Source organism: Populus nigra, chromosome 5 (genome assembly GCF_951802175.1).
Source record: "Populus nigra chromosome 5, ddPopNigr1.1, whole genome shotgun sequence".
NCBI lineage: Eukaryota > Viridiplantae > Streptophyta > Magnoliopsida > Malpighiales > Salicaceae > Populus > Populus nigra.
The window spans coordinates 809,469-825,636 of NC_084856.1; the positions used below are offsets into that span (position 1 = coordinate 809,469).

General features: G+C 35.9%; 3 protein-coding genes across 4 annotated transcripts; 2 read left to right on the top strand and 1 right to left on the bottom strand.

Annotated features, from left to right (window-relative positions):
* Nucleotides 1-276: 276 nt before the first annotated feature.
* Nucleotides 277-3,271, top strand: LOC133693424 (enoyl-CoA hydratase 2, peroxisomal). Of its 2 annotated transcripts, XM_062114636.1 has the most exons (11): nt 278-524; nt 619-641; nt 746-851; nt 953-1,026; nt 1,185-1,257; nt 1,451-1,490; nt 1,748-1,820; nt 1,905-2,055; nt 2,267-2,337; nt 2,783-2,956; nt 3,052-3,271. In XM_062114636.1, the coding sequence occupies exons 1-11, from the start codon at nt 468-470 to the stop codon at nt 3,137-3,139; spliced, it is 930 nt and encodes a 309-aa protein (XP_061970620.1). In that variant the 5' UTR covers nt 278-467; the 3' UTR covers nt 3,140-3,271. The 2 variants fall into 2 exon arrangements, with proteins under 2 accessions (XP_061970621.1, XP_061970620.1); XM_062114637.1 differs by lacking the exon at nt 619-641 and having other exon boundaries at nt 277-524.
* A 612-nt stretch (nt 3,272-3,883) lies between these two features.
* On the top strand, nt 3,884-9,199 carry LOC133694186 (uncharacterized). The gene is made up of 15 exons (XM_062115648.1): nt 3,884-4,165; nt 4,262-4,602; nt 4,725-4,842; nt 5,330-5,447; nt 5,843-6,003; nt 6,469-6,540; nt 7,011-7,079; nt 7,171-7,251; nt 7,327-7,446; nt 7,541-7,615; nt 7,745-7,825; nt 8,012-8,085; nt 8,187-8,247; nt 8,566-8,621; nt 9,034-9,199. Exons 1-15 carry the CDS (start codon nt 3,995-3,997, stop codon nt 9,116-9,118), a joined length of 1,683 nt encoding a protein of 560 aa, XP_061971632.1. The 5' UTR covers nt 3,884-3,994; the 3' UTR covers nt 9,119-9,199.
* A 414-nt stretch (nt 9,200-9,613) lies between these two features.
* LOC133694184 (uncharacterized) lies at nt 9,614-14,149 on the bottom strand. Its single transcript, XM_062115647.1, has 12 exons — nt 13,755-14,149; nt 13,448-13,667; nt 13,162-13,368; nt 13,001-13,071; nt 12,561-12,723; nt 11,836-12,429; nt 11,118-11,498; nt 10,952-11,027; nt 10,811-10,874; nt 10,194-10,329; nt 9,950-10,063; nt 9,614-9,856 (listed from the first exon to the last, which is right to left on the bottom strand). Exons 1-12 carry the CDS (start codon nt 14,138-14,140, stop codon nt 9,791-9,793), a joined length of 2,478 nt encoding a protein of 825 aa, XP_061971631.1. The 5' UTR covers nt 14,141-14,149; the 3' UTR covers nt 9,614-9,790.
* Between the last annotated feature and the right edge of the window lie 2,019 nt (nt 14,150-16,168).

Here is a 16,168-nt window from a genome sequence, read left to right on the forward strand (position 1 = left end):
TAGATTAATTTATTCCTTTATTTTCTTAACTTAAGCCAGTCCACGTTGCTAGATCCTAAATAAACTGTTCTCAATCTAAATTTTATAACTAAAAATACATTTATTTTATGTTTTTCTGTAACTTCAATAAATGATTTTTTATCAATTATTTATGAAATAATAACCCAACTCAACCTAACAAATTAAAAAAAAAAAATAAAAAAGGCAGCGAGGAGTAGGGCCACTGACAATTGGTCCAGGGAATTTCTACTTCACTACTGAATTTCAAATAAAAAACTGCTCGTTATCTAAAAGTCTACTCGTTTCCGTAACAAGACTGTCAAGAACTTAGCTTTAGCTAGCTGTTAAAGGCACGCATTTCGATTCTTCAACCAGTCTCTATTAATTTATATTTTTAGCATCCCTTCAGACATCATCACCAGTTCCTCAAAAGGTCCGTGAGCGAACGGAGTTCTGAAAAAAATTCGATGGCAGACAATTCCCGCTTCGACCATGATCTTGTTCTTGCTCACAAATTCCCCGAGGTATGTCTGCTTTCTTTCGCTATGATATCTCTCCAAGTTTTTCGACTGAATTTAATTTGTTATTTGGTTGCATATATACCCGGTGGGTTGGCAGACAACATTTACATACACCGAAAGGTAGATAGAGAGATGTCTTGACATATTCAATCCTATCCTCTATTTTTTTGGGGTTTTTTTTAATCGAATTTAAAAGGGAAAGTTTTTACCTGTTTTTTGAGCAGAGATGCAGCGGTCTATGCCTTGGGTGTCGGAGCTTGTGGTCGGAATGCGATTGATTCCGATGAGCTGAAATATGTTTATCATGAAAATGGGCAGCAATTTGTTCAGGTAAATTTAAAATCTTTGGTCTGAATGGTAGTTTTTTTATTTTACTGTGAAATTATTTAATAAAGAGAGGAGAATTTACTGTCTTGTATTTGGATTTGTAGGTTTTGCCAACATTTGCTGCCTTATTTTCACTGGGATCATTGACAAATGGCAGTATTGATTTGCCAGGCTTACAGTAAGTTGTGACAGAATCTAAGAGTGTGAAACTTGCTCTCGAATGTTTTGTTTGTTAATGTTCTTTTAAGCCATTCGGGTCTTCTAAAGTTCATTGGAAATGAATTAGTATATGTGTGAACACATGTGATGGCCATTTCTGGTTTTCCTGGTTGCCAGATATGATCCGCGTCTTCTGTTGCATGGACAACAATATATACAGATTTACAAGCCATTTCCTTCGAGTGCATCTGTAAGTCTTTTTTTTTAAGCGCTTATGCAGCCTGAAACACTTCATGCTCAATTTTGATAATTGTGCTGTACTGGTGGTTTCTCGTCTTCCTTTGATTACTTGCGGAGTGTCAATTACATGGTTTTTTGTAGTTTTGGATTTGTTTTCTCCAAGTCTATTTTCATTTTGTAACTTATTTTCATCCCTGATGCAGCTAATTAATAAAGTAAGTCTTGCCGGGTTGCATGACAAAGGTTTGTATTCACTGGCAGAAAATCTTTTGATTGAACAACGCACTGGAGATTATGTTTTTATTTCAAGTACGAATGAGTAGTTTCAGGGTGGAATTTTGTTGCATGAATAATGACTGGGAAAACCTAGATTAAAGTCAGAATCTCACAATTTGTAATGAGTATCCCATTTGAAAGTTCACCTCTTTTATGAAACATAGAAGCATGATGGTTGAGGCTGGATTGTGATTACTGTTTTCCTCTCTTGATACAAATTTTAGGTAAAGCAGCTATTCTCGAGCTGGAAACCAAAAGTTATGAGAAACAATCTGGTGAATTATTGTGTATGAACAGGTGATCTCATTTTTTCTAAAAAATATCTGATCCCTTGCTGCCATGCTATTGAGTCTGATGGGATTATAATATTTCACTCTCCAGATCAACTATTTATCTCCGGGGTGCTGGAGGCTTCTCAAACTCATCCCATCCGTATTCCTATTCCAACTACCCAGTGAACCAGGCTGCTGCTCCGAAAATTCCTAAAAGTCAACCTTTTGCAGTATTCGAGGATTGTACTCAACCATCTCAGGCATGTAGTGCAGATCCATAGTTGTTGTGCCTTATCAATTGTTTCACTATGCTTCCTATATAAGTTATAATTAAAAATAATAATAATAAATAGATAGATAAAACTGAAGTTTTGGGAACATGTTATGTAGGAGACTCTAAAATGACTTCTTTGTTTAGATTGTGAACACAAGATACTTACATTCTTCAGTATGTCTCGTATTGTTTTGTAGGCATTGCTGTATAGGCTATCTGGTGATTACAATCCTCTGCATTCAGATCCCATGATTGCTGAAGTTGCCGGGTTCGTATCCCTCTCAATATTTATTTTTATTTCTTGGGTTCATGTGCTTTTCCAACCATGTTTCCATAGCATCAGGAGTCAGAGTTGGTGAGAGGGGATCATTTTTTCCTCCTTAATCACTTACCTTTGATTATTTTAAGGAGACATCTTTTTTTATTGGTCACGGATCAGAATACTGTATTCATTAACTCGATATCTCTAATGCTTTTTGCATTTTCATTCTTCAAACTCATTTTGATATCTCAGAGTAACAATAGGGCTTAACCACACATACACCATGTGAATTTTGCTCCATTTCTTCTGTGTGAATTGGGATTTAAGCTCTGATTAATTTTGACTGCTTTCCTTTTCTGGTCTTTACAGTAGCATTTGCTTACACATCTCTCTGGCATCCTAAGCTGTATTTATGCCCAATCCAATCTTGTTTCTTTTTTACATGTTGAAGATTCTCGCGTCCAATATTGCACGGATTGTGCTCACTTGGATTTGCAGTTAGGGCAGTCATCAAATGCATCTGCAGAGGGGATGCAAACATCATCAAGACCATATCAGGCCGGTTCCTTTTGCATGTTTACCCTGGCGAAACTTTGATCACTGAAATGTGGCTTGAAGGTTCAAGGTAAAACTGCATGTTCTGCCATAACCCAGTATTGTTTATTCAACATCAAGTATAATGCGTTCCTTTCACTCAAGTAACTGAAATTGGTTCTTCAGGGTCATTTATCAGGCAAAGGTGAAGGAAAGAAACCGGGCAGTGTTATCTGGTTTTGTAGACCTCCATCATGTGACCCCATCACTGTAAATTCATTTGATATATACATTGAACGAGCTGTATGGTTCTCGTATATGGTTTGAATAATTGTTTTTAGACATCGCTGCTGCGATAAAGAATGTAATCAAATAAAAGCCTCTCAACTTGTATTGATTTGACTCATGAACAGCAGCCTCATTTGCATTTACATCTTCTTTTTCCAATGAACTGATTCATCAATGTCATTCTTCACTGTGCCTCGGCACCAACGACTTCACGAGGATGGAAATCCCATGTCTCTTGTCTGCTAGAATGCTGTAGCTGGCTGTTTTATTAAACAGAGAAGGGTGGAAATAGATGATACTATCACCACAAATTTATTGGCTCAGCGCTCTGTCCACCATATATTTTTTTTATGTTAGAAATTTAATTTAACATGTCGTCAATCATTCTGATAATGGTAAGAACATAAGATAACTTCGGCAGGCGGATAATTACTTCACGGATTAACGGGTGGTAATATTGCTAGGTCAATCAATTCGGTTATAAAATTTGGGTTAGGTTTTATAACTGTGGTTTAAGGAGTATTTAGGAGTAACGTAGTGGTTGTTTTAAAGATGTATTAAAATAATATTTTTTTTATTTTAAAAATATATTAATTTAAAACAAAAACAAACCATTCCTAAATATATACTGCTAAACAAACCTGGTTCTGCCACGTGGCAGTTCGGTGATTTGATCAGACGGCTGAATAAAGTTCAGCCCGCTTATTAAATAAAGCTTACCCTGCTCTCACAAACACCTCGCTATTACCTTTTCACTCTTCCGCTTTTTTTTTTTTATTAACAGCTGAGCGGAGAGTAGCGAAAGTGAGACTGCCGCCAAGAGAAGAAGAGCTCGTTTCAAATGTCTGGCGAGACTGAAGCTGCGCAATTTAGCAACGGCACCGATGCGGTGCAAGTTATCTCTCCAAACGATGATCACCGCGTCACCCCCGGCGACGATGAGAGACGGCACCTCAACGACGCCGTTCGTTCTTTGCCTTCTCACGCTGTCAAAGACCTGCTCTCCGCTGGGGTTCGTACTTTCATCTAAAAATCTCCTCACTTACCCTTAATTTGGGTTTCCTCTATAAAAGAATTATGTTCCTCACAAGATTTTATTATGATTTAGGTGTGTATAAGATGCATATTTAGACTGTTTGGGATCAGTGATCATGCTTATTTTCGCTCCTCTTTATCGCCTTCGGTGATGTGTAATATTCTCGGAGAGGGAGATTCAAGTAGTTCTGAATCTATGGAATCAGAACTCAAACTCGAAGTGTGCAGAATTTGTTTAGGTATCTTACAGTTTATTTATCGCGATGAAAAAGAAATGCTGGTGAAAAGAAAGAATGGTGATGAGTTAGCTGCATCAATTGCTGAGCTAATAAGGCAAGAAGGACATCAAATTGATGGTTTTTCTCTTGAAGTTTCAATACCGCCTATTATCTTCGAAAATGAACAAGCTGTTAGGTGAGATTTTTAATTTTTAAACCCTAAAAAGGCACTAAAAATGTTGATATTTATTTATTTTGAAATTATAACAGTCATGTTATAAATGCATGTAAAGTTGTTTGGATTTATCTGCGTTGTAGATTGTACATGAAAAAGAAGTATGGATCGGAGCTTTGGTTCCAAGAAAGGCTTTCTGAATGCATTTCTACAAAGGATGCCTTGAAGTTTGCGATTGTGAATCCCCTTGAAATAATATTGGTAAGTTGAACTTGGCATTTTTGTAATACCGTGAATATGAATTAGACGGTGCGGTGATCTCTATACGCCGATCCCCTTCATTTAATACAATTACTGTTAATTTGTCAAGTTTGTTCGTGTATTACCCAGTAATAGGTTTGTTTACTTGTTTTTTTAATTATGGTAATTAGCTAATTGATTGACCCTATCAATCCATTCTCGCAATAGTGGTGTAGACTTGCTAACGTAGTGGATTCTTTCTTATTTGATAATGATAGTTATAGGGATCGGATTTTTTTCACGGTTAGAAACTGTAAAATGTAATGAAACTCTTGCTTTTATATCCTATTGTTCATGAATTCTTTTTCCTTATGAAAATTCCTATAAAATCTTGACTGTCATGATGTATTGAATGAAGCAGAGTTTTGAAAAGATGAGGATGTACTTTTACTGCAGACTGAAAATTGTTTTAGCTCAATTAATCGTTAATTATGTTGAAGCTTTGCAGGATGTTAAATCCGGCCCAAGCTATGTCCGCATCCGTTTGACATACACTGAAACTAAGCCATCAATCATACCTTCGAAATCAGTAGACAGGAATGGGGGTTCGAAGAGAAGAAAAACAGGCATGCAAGTTTGTTTACATGTAAATGAAATGTTGTTTAGTTGTAAATGGCCATTTCTGCCTTGGTCAACCGCTGCAGTTAATCCTTTAATATTTTCTATACTTGTCTTCATAATGATGATTCCCTGTTTAGCTGAAACCCAGTGCTTCTGGCTCAGAATTTTGTACATTTTAAATGCACAACAACTGTAATAATAGTGAACAATCATTTGGCAGTGATGCTGTTCAGCGAATTGTAGCCCCTGGTTAATAATTTCAACACCTTTTTACTTCATCTCCTTTTAGAATTTCTATATCTATACAATAGGACATGCTTAACACGTGTAAAAAAATTGGTGTCTGGTCAGTCTATTAGTTGAGGTTTGGATGCTCATGTAACTTGATCTGTTTATGCAGGGACAAACAATGGTTTGGACACTGTTCATATTGAGTTAGTGGGGAATGGAACTGGTTGTTGTGATTTATCATTGGGTCAAGGAAGTCCTGCCTCTGGAAGGTCTTCTACTGGTTTGGCTGAACATGAATCTTCTGAATGCTCCAACTTCCCTCTAGAGAGGGTAATGTTCTTCCCCATTTTATCCTGCAGTCTCAACTTCAATGGGGATTGGTCTGGTTACTTGCCCATAGTCAATTTAATGATCTTGAAACTTCTATGCACTTAATTTTGAAATTCATGGTTGTTAAAATCTCAAGTGAAAAAATGGGATTACCTAGTCTACCCAGAATTAGATCTACAAAGAATTTGGAGAATGCTCTACCTTTTAGTGTTTTTGCATGAGATGGCTGCTTCATAGTCTTGAACCCTGCACCCTTGTGTTTGGAAGTGAAACTTTGAAATCCTTAGCAGTTTATTTTATTTTGAAGGTTGAAATTACTAAACATTAGCAATTTCACTCTTTTGCGTGTCATGTCTGAATTTTTATGGTAGAATTTATTGTCTGTGTGAACAAGGTTATTTTTCTGCCGTTGCTGGCTTAGATGTGGTGGTGGTGCTTATTGGGCTTGGATATCTGTCTTTCCAGGTCAATGAACCCTGCCACTTGGTTTTCCTATGCTGCAGGACACCTATCTATTTTGGTGGGAGATATCTGAAGGTTAGTTGACTGTTATCGGAAATTTGTTAGAAAGACTTAACTGAGCATCTCAGTATTTGAGTTACTGAAGGAATTTTTTTTTACATTGCTTTCGTAAGGAGACAACCTTTTGCACTGGTGAGGATGACACGGCATCTTAAAAAAAAACTTTACATCTTTTACAGTTAGCCATGGAGAGCATAAGAAATTGATGAGCTGAAAAGTCAATTTTAATTGTATTAACAAGGAAATAATGGAATGAGTTAGGAAGTTCTCATGTCGCCATTTTGAGTTTACTATTGCATGACACGTCATGATGCCACTTGTAATCAAAAGGACTTTACATGATATTGCAGGGGAAAGTGAAACATTTAACATGTTTAAAAATGAAATATTCTATGTGAGGTACAATATTTGACACGGAAAATCTTCAGTTATACTGATTTATCATTAAATTATGTGCAATCACATGATTGCTATACATATTGCAGTTCTCTAGAAATGTGAGTCAAACTCGTTGGATCATTGATGATGAAAGAATGGGAGAAGCATCCATTGAGGTACTGCCTACTTCTGCCAATGGACGTTACCATCCTTTTTGTTAGTATGAAATGATGAGTGAGAGCTAACAGTTCTTCTGCTATTCTATAGGAGATAATAGGTGGCAACATTCTTCCAATGTGTCAAGGTGACAGTTACAAGTTTCATGCTGCTGGTAGAGAGGATATCGATGTACCTAAGATCTGCTCTTGTAATTGTGCAATTGAATTCAACAAATATTGTTCTAAATGAAGCTTCTGTTCCCAGGTTCGGATGCTGGGTTCAGGCAGGCCTTTCCTGGTAGAGGTACATAATGCACGCAAGGTCCCATCTGAGGCTCTGGTAAAAGAAATAGAAACAAGGATGAATAACTTGGGGAATAAATTGGTGAGCTTATTACCAAATCTGTGCTTGTCCTCCTCCCCTTTTTGTTTTGTTTTTCCATTTTTCATGTTATTCCACGTCTTATGCTATGCTGTAGGTAGGGGTGAAAAATCTTAGTCTAGTAACCAGTCATAGCTGGGACTTGATGCGTGAAGGGGAAGCAGAAAAGCAGGTTTTTTTCACCTCCTTTTGGCTTTTGTAACTGACTTTGATTGTTTGTACTTTATGATTTGAGATAAAAGTGTTAGATGCAGTTAGAAAATTAAAGCCCTAATATTAGCATCACATGTATTTCATGTAGAAGCAATATTGTGCACTGGTATGGATTTCACGACCACTTGAGGATGAAGACTTGCAGTGTATAGCTTCACACAATGATTTGGTAAGTTATATGGGATCTTTGTTTTGTATTGCATTGAAGCTTTTAATACGTGTTATGAACCTTTGCATTGGGCAGATTTGGTATTTAAATATTTTATTGTCTTAATCCTTTTGCCAGGTTTCTGGTAGAGATTTCTTTCTAGTCATCTGATGTGCTCCATTATTTGGTTCTTTTATTCTTGGACAGCAAATTTTGCAGAGAACCCCAGTAAGGGTGCTTCACCGCCGGAGTCCACTAGAACGCGGGAAGATTATACATTGGTTAAGAGTCTCTCCCATTACGTAGCATCATGTTGTTCTTGTCAATCTGTGTTTACATTCACAATGGCTAACAGGCTATCTCCTCTCATTTCCTATTATAGGATGAAAATTGAGCAGATCACTGGAAGCTCTCAATATTTTCTTTTGCATTTATGTACCCAGGTAAAATAATTGAAACCATACCATGAGATGCATAACTCTCTTTCCAAATACCATCCGAATAGATCTCGTTTTGAAGTGTTTGGTTTCATAGTGATAAATGAAACTAGGAATAAAACACTACAGATTGTGGTAGATTGGTAATCTAAGAAATTAGAGATGTAGACGTGATGATGCAAATATAATTTTAAAAGTATTATGTAGAATAATGGCCCAGGATTGAATGACCTCTTCGCTACCTGACTGCTTTGAGGTCTGTGGAAAGTAATTCTCAAACCTGTATCTAGCAAGGTGGCGCTAATGATGATGCTTGAATCACAGGCTGGCACGTATATCAAAGAATTTGTTCACGGGGATCTAGGACGTACGCATCCAAGGTATGAGAAAACAAACAATTTATCATTTCATCTACTGCTGCAGCTCAACTGTTAGAGTCTCATAACCTTGTATAGTGATTATCTTATTGATGGGAATGATGCCTAGGTTTACTTTGAGAAATCTCTTATATTTCATATTTAGTGGCGTGGTTGTCATAGACGTAGACTGGCACAACTTCCATGTATATAGTTCAGCACAGCACTGCTATTTACTTGAGTAGTATTCAACTTGCCAGAGCTGTCGGTGTAGTAGTATTTGTGATAGTAGAATCATTGAATTTGTTGATTAATTGACAAATCAAATTTTATTTAAAAAAACAAAAAGGTAGAGAGGTCGATAAAAAAAGGTTCTGTTTCCGTGCTTATTTCTTTTTTTCCCGTCAGTTTAAAACAAATTTCTTACCTTTGGCAGCATTGGATCGATTCTAAGATGCAGAGCAGAGATACTACAGCTTGATGTTACCGACGTGAAAATGGATTGTTTTTTGGCTGAATAAGATTCTTGCGTTTATTTTGAGGTTTTTTAATTGACTATTTTCTGATTTGCAATATTTTGGAAATATCTTAATCTTAAGTTATGAGTGCCTGGGTCTTTTTTATTCCGTACCCGTCCATGCAACATGGAGTGGTCATCTCTTTGTGTTTGTTGCTCTATCCCTGGCCCGATTGAGAGTTTGCAAGAGTTAATATAGATTAACCCGGGTGAATTTAAAAGGTCATTTTAAGTTTATTTTTAAGCTGAAACGATGTGTCTCATTGAGTTTTGGTAAAACCAAGTCTCATTGAGTTTTGGTTGGGTCTTAAATTGACTTGATTGAGTCAACTTCCAACTTATTGCAATTAACTTGTATATCACTGGTTCTATTTCACGGTAGAAGAGTCACCTATACACCCGCTCGTGCAAAAACCAACCCATTTTATGCGAGCAAAGAATCACAAAAAATGGGGTTATTTTAGGACTCGGACTCGGTAATCAGAACTTACAATGTCACTGTTGCAAAACCCTCATAAAAGCATGATTAATTTGGAGAAATGGGTGTTGTCCTTTTCAGGTAATAAATGTTCATTTCAGAATTTGAAAAAAAAAAAAGAGCTGCGATGACAATATCTATTGATCATTTAGATCTTTCTATCAAATGTAGGTGCTCCTTTTACATCCAAATCCGATCTTACTCGTTCCAAGAAGCATCCAACATCCTTGCCATGAAGCTATACGTATCAGCGGCTTCATCGATCTGTGGATAAAGTGCCGAATGTCAATAGTCCGATCCCTTTTCTATATATCATTGTTCAGTCTAATAGGCCCCAAAATTTTGTGCTATAATTACCTTTTTTTTAGTTGGGCGTCCAGCTCCATGTCCAGCCTTACACTCAATGCGACCTATGATTGGATTTGTCTGAGGACTATTCTCCAAACTCGTGCACAAAATATATTGCATGGTCTGAAGAAACAAGTCGGACAGATTTTGAGAAGGGCAGTATAAATGAATGCAGATATGATACAAAATGAATGATGGATAAGACATATGACAGCCCCCGACTTAATGAACATTTACTGTTTTGAGAACTTACAGCCAGCAGCTTCAGAGAGTGTAATGGCACAACTCGATCATCATGATCAGCAGTCAATAGCATGGTGGGTGGGTACTGTGAAGGTTGTTCGGGATGTTGTTCCCATGGTCTGCGGACATTATGCAGCGGCGAGTACCTGAGTAAGGAAAACATGAAGGTTAAAACAAGATGCAGTGTCCAGATGTTCACTGAGACTTATCTTTGCAGGATTGGGAATATGTGATGGTGCCAAGCAGAGAATCCAGCTTACACAAAAAAGCTCATTAACAACCAGCAAACTCTAAGATGCTATATGATGCCTGAGTTAAGTTGCTGAACGAATACACTTAGAGAGAGGCTGGTGGTTTCATGGAAATAGTAGAGTGAAAGAAGTTCACAATCACCACCTTTGCTGTGCACTTTAAGAAAGATGGCAATCAAACTCGCTAAGATATGGTTTTATTTGGCGATAATAAGCAAGAGCATCTACTTTGTGCTGCCACCTGTGGTTCCTAAAAGACAGATGGATGCAACCTTGCAGTGTTGGACCCGGGCTTTTAAACCAAACCTAACTGTAAACAAGGCTTTTAGAATAAGAAGATGCCACTAGATTCTTATACTGAATTCAACTCACTCACTTGATTAGCCAATCGAACTCTTCCTTCTTGTCTGAACAGCCATAGTCAGAAGTCCATGCATGACCTAAAAAACAAAATTCAGCTAAAAATCAATATATAAATGGTGGTTATTGCTTATTAGAGCCAAAGGAAGTCAGCTACCTATGGTAAACTTGTGAAATCGCAGCATGTCCATAACACCAACATGAGCCAGAGCACAACCAAAGAGGTCGGGTCGCTGCCACATAAATGTAATAAACACAATTGATACAAACTAAAATAAGTTGCGAAACTAAAATATAATCAGGCAAATGAATAGACTTTCCACCTGATTTATGCAAGCCCCAACAAGCAGCCCGCCGTTGCTTCCACCTTCAATGCACAACTTCTTTGGTTGGGTATAACCAGCAGATACGAGGTATTCAGCAGCCGAAATGAAGTCATCAAAGCAATTCTGCTTTCTCGCAAGTGAGCCCGCTTTATGCCATTCCTCACCATATTCTCCACCACCACGAATATTTGCAATGCAGAAAACAGAACCTAAATGCCTTGTCAGAACAATTCGATTGACACTGAATGATGGTGTAATACTAATGTTAAATCCACCATAGGCATATAACAAACATGGGTGTGACCCATCCAACGTTATATTCTTCTTGGCCACAATAAACATAGGAATCCCGGTACCATCCTTGCTAGGCACAAAAACCTGAAATGAAAGCACCCAGTCAAGTAGGAAACAAATATCAACGTTTGTACATAGCGAGGACAGGAAAGGTGTATCTGTTAAATTTAATTTTCAGAAAAAAAAATATCACTAAAGCTCCGCCAGAAAAAAAAGGAGAGGAGAGTGAAAAGGAGAGCATCAACTAAATAGAACAGTATAGACACTATCAAAAATTATTCCTCTGCCCCCTTGGGGACACACTAGTAAAAAAGAAAAGATTATTCCTAGAAAACATTTTGTAATTTAAACTTTAAATTGATCTAGTGATAATATCAAAACACCATTTAATGCTACAAAAACAAAAATGGGGAATAGTTACCTGATTCACTTGGAACTCTGTGCGATTGAATCCTGGCACGCTAATTTCACGGAATATCTTCACATCCGGAACCTCAGTGTCTAAATTGCATTGATATATTATACGAGAGGTGAGAAAGCTAGTAAACTCAATAAATACTGTACTATCCTCTCGCCGTGCAGATATCCCAGTAACAGAGCCAATATCAATTGGTAACCGATGCAGCAGAGATCCTGTTTTCAAATCCCTTATTTGTAGAACATGCTTCACATCATTCAAGTAACTCACAATCATTCTATCACCATGAACAGCACATGCCGATTCAAGAACATCTTTTTCGGATTCTGGGACGACGTCTATCCAACTACTCGGCTCCTTCAAATCTACCCGGACTATTTTATACTTGGGGGCATCTTTATTAGTCAAGAAAGTAAACAATGTGCCATCATTTGCAATCTCGTGATACTTTGCATCAAAGTTATCAACAAGCTTAATAAATGGGAGCAGGCTATTTCCTCCTTTAAAACCTTCAAGGCCATCAGAAAATGCAGACATATCACAGTAGTATACTTTGTTGACAGGATCACAGCTCTCTTCAATATATAAGAGAAGATACTGCAGAATAACATATAAATGATGTCATCTTGGAAGAAATTCAAACACAAATGCTTTCTTCATTCTAGTCACGTGACAAAAATGAAGTAAATAAACCAGAAAACAAATACATATATAAACATTCACAATACCTTTCCATCATCAGTCACACCAGCTTCGAACATGTATTTAGGGTTTTCCAGATCTTTCCAGCACAGTATATCTTCAGATTGATCCGTACCCAAGAAATGGTAGTAAAGCTCATGATAAAGGTTGGAATTAGTCTCCGTCCCAGCATCTAAGTTTTCTCCCTCTCTGAACAACAAATTCAATTTTTCTTTCAATCTAAAAACCACGAGGGTTCAATTATATTATCTACTAACATAGCTCAAACAATCAGGAATCCAAAATTATTCAACAGATTCATTCTTCATTCATCTCTCAGTACATATAACTAAAAAAATACAAGCTAGTTACTCTTTCTGGTCAATTGGAGTTCCCCAAATATCACTTGAAACTGTTATGTCTTGATCAACTACACTCAAGCAGCATTTTACGTGAAATTTCAAGGACACGCAAAATGTTTACATACTTGGGATTTGGATAACGGCAATAGAAAAATCCTTTGCCGTCATGCGTCCAACTAACACCGGTAAACTTAACCTGCGTCATCAAATAACATTAAAAACAATAAACTCAGCCACCAACACAACCAAAATCAAAATTTATCTAGGAATTGAAACAAAGCCTCACCCAATTTAAGGTATCAGCCTCGACTATCTTATCCCCCACGCGCATGACTTTAATTGTAACCCAATCACTCCCACTCGTACTAAGCCCATAAGCCAAGTACTTAGCATCCTCACTAACCGAAAGCGTTTCAGAGTTCAATGACACCGTCCCATCCTCACTCAGCCCATTTGGATCAAGCAAAACATCTGGCTCTCCCTCTAAACTATCCTGTAACCAGCCACAAAACATTAACACCAAGAATTTTTTTAGGAAAAAAACATTGAAGACATCTTCTAGCTCGTAAAACCTGCACATAGAGGACGTTTTGTGCTTGAAGCCCAGTATTATGAAAGTAAAAATACTTGTTCCCTCGCTTAAACGGCGCGTCATATCGCGGGTGATCAAATAACTTCGTGATTTTCTCACGAAGTTTTTCTCTTGTATCGCATGCATTTAACACTGATTCTGTCAATTTTACTTGCTCCTGGACAAACCCTTTCACCTCCTCTGCGTCAGGATCTTCAAGCCTGCCAAGCCAAATACATTAATTAGTTTCTCGTGGATTAAGCTTTTTGCTCGGAATAGATTCGATTTTTTGGCAAGAATTTAATTACCATCGATAAGGATCTGCAATTTTTACACCGTGGTAATCATCAATTACAGCGTCGTCTCGGCGAGCGATTGGATACTGTAAAGGTTTGTCAAGAGCTGAGACGGAACCCATTGGTCTTGGTCTTTGACGAGGACAGACCTCGGAATTGAAGACGTTTCTTCTTTGAGGTTGCTGTTTGGTTACGCGAAGGAGAGAATAGGAGAGAGGGGGACTTCGTAGAATGAGATTTTGGAGGTAGCGCGTAAAGAGGGAGGTGAGATTCGAGGGAGAAATAAACAAGGGGAAAGCGTGGTGTGCGAGTGAGAACGTTGCCGTTTGGTTTGGAACTTGAAGGAGGTGAGCCATTTGAGGATTGTCTGTAAACGATAGCACCACTCCATTCTCCATTTTGCTATATTAACCTTGGAGGATTGGAAAAGTAGTTTTAGTGTTAATTTTTAAATAAATTTTTATATTAAATTATATTAAAATAATATTTTTTTATTTTTTAAAAATTATTTTTGAAATCAACATGTTAAAATAAACTAAAACATATAAAAAAAATAAATTTTTTATAAAAAAATAAATTTTATGAGAACGCGGTTTGCATCGCATTCCTAAACAGTTTTAAATTCGACCAGTGAGTTAATTTAATAGTTTGATTTAGAAGAGTTTTTTATTTAATTGCAATAGATGTTCAATAGGTGAAACTCGAGTTACTTGATATATAATTTTGTTACTCAATTAATTTGATTTTATCAAGTTAATTTTCAAAAGTTTTATTTGATTTTTTTATTTAAAAATAATTTTACACTAAATCAACCTGATTAAATCATGATCCTAATGGGTTGAATTAGGTCTCTAATGGAGTATAATGAATATAGTTTAGAGATTAAAGGGTTTTTGAAAGTAAGTTTTATTTTTTATTTTTTTGTTAAAATTTGATTTTTTTAAAATTAAATTTTTAGTTTTTAAAAACATTTTAATGAACTAAAATAAAAAATAATTTTAAAAAATAAAAAATATATATTATTTTAATATTTTTTTAAAAGAAAAATATTTTGAAAAACAACATTTAAGTATATGTTTAGTATTGTGATAATTTTTATAATTACAATTTAAAAAATTATTTTTAGTTATGAATTTAAAATTATATATACAAATCGATTAAAATGATTATCAAATAGATTTTCACATGCAGAATAAATTAAAAGAAAGTCTTTATAAATAAAAGATATGGTTACCTTAACTTTTATAAAATAAACTCAATTATATCTAAACTTGATACGAAAATTAAAAGCTACTTAACTGGCTGAACAATTTCTTTTATAATTAAACAAAAAAAAAATAGAAGCTACTAACTATACAAAACAATATCCAAGTGAAGTGTTATTGTCTATTATAGATTCACATGGCCACTTCTCTTTTGTCCCGTGGTCGGGGTTTTTTTGAGGAAATCTGGGAAAAAGTTCCTTTTTATGGATGGACCGCAAATGTTGTCGAGCAGGCAATGCCAGCAGTTCTTACAGCTTGTCGGTGCTATTTTCTTTTTAATTTCTATTTCTCAAAATTCAAGTAATATCACGTGTTAATTGCAAAAAGAGGAAGCGATTTGGATTCACCCTCCTTTTCTTTCGCTTATAATAATCACTACATTATATATATATATATATATATATATATATGAAGCTCCAATTCTTTTTTAATTCAAACAAAAAAAAATTATGTATAAAAAACAAACTCATTTATTACCTCGAATTAAGCTTTTAAATTCCTAGTAATCATTGCTGCAAAGTATAATTAACTTTTTATCCTTTTCAATAGTGCCAAGTTTGGTCTTGTTCTTAAAAATAGTTTTTTTTTTTAAAGCGGCATAGTATATAACCAAAAGAAAACGACATGGGCACTTTATTTTTAAGAAAAAAAAAAAAAAGAGTTTACACACAGATTGCTTCAAGAAGTGACACGTATTCGGAAATATATGGAAAAATTTTGTCCACCACATCGAACCAATGTTGTTATCGTTATTAAAAAAAAAACTTTTAATTTTTAATTGGTTTGACATGAATATATATAAAAATAAATTTTATTTTTTAAAAATTTTATTTTAATATATTTTAAAATAAAAAATATTTTAAAAAAATAAACACCACCGCCTTACCCACCGTTAGGGCTGAGCATTTTCGGTTCGGTCCGGTTTTGGACTGGAATATATAACCAAACCGATTTTATTTTATTTTTAGTTTTGGAACCGAACCGAACCGAAAACCGGTTCAAACCGATTAATTTCGGTTCGGTTCGGTTTTTTCCCCTTCCAGACCGGTTCAAACCGAATTTTTTATACTTGCTTCTATTTTCCAAAAAATCAACTCCAATTTTTGTTTTGTTCTCCTTGTCCTGAAGTTAAACCCAGCAAAAAAATACACAAAACAAAAG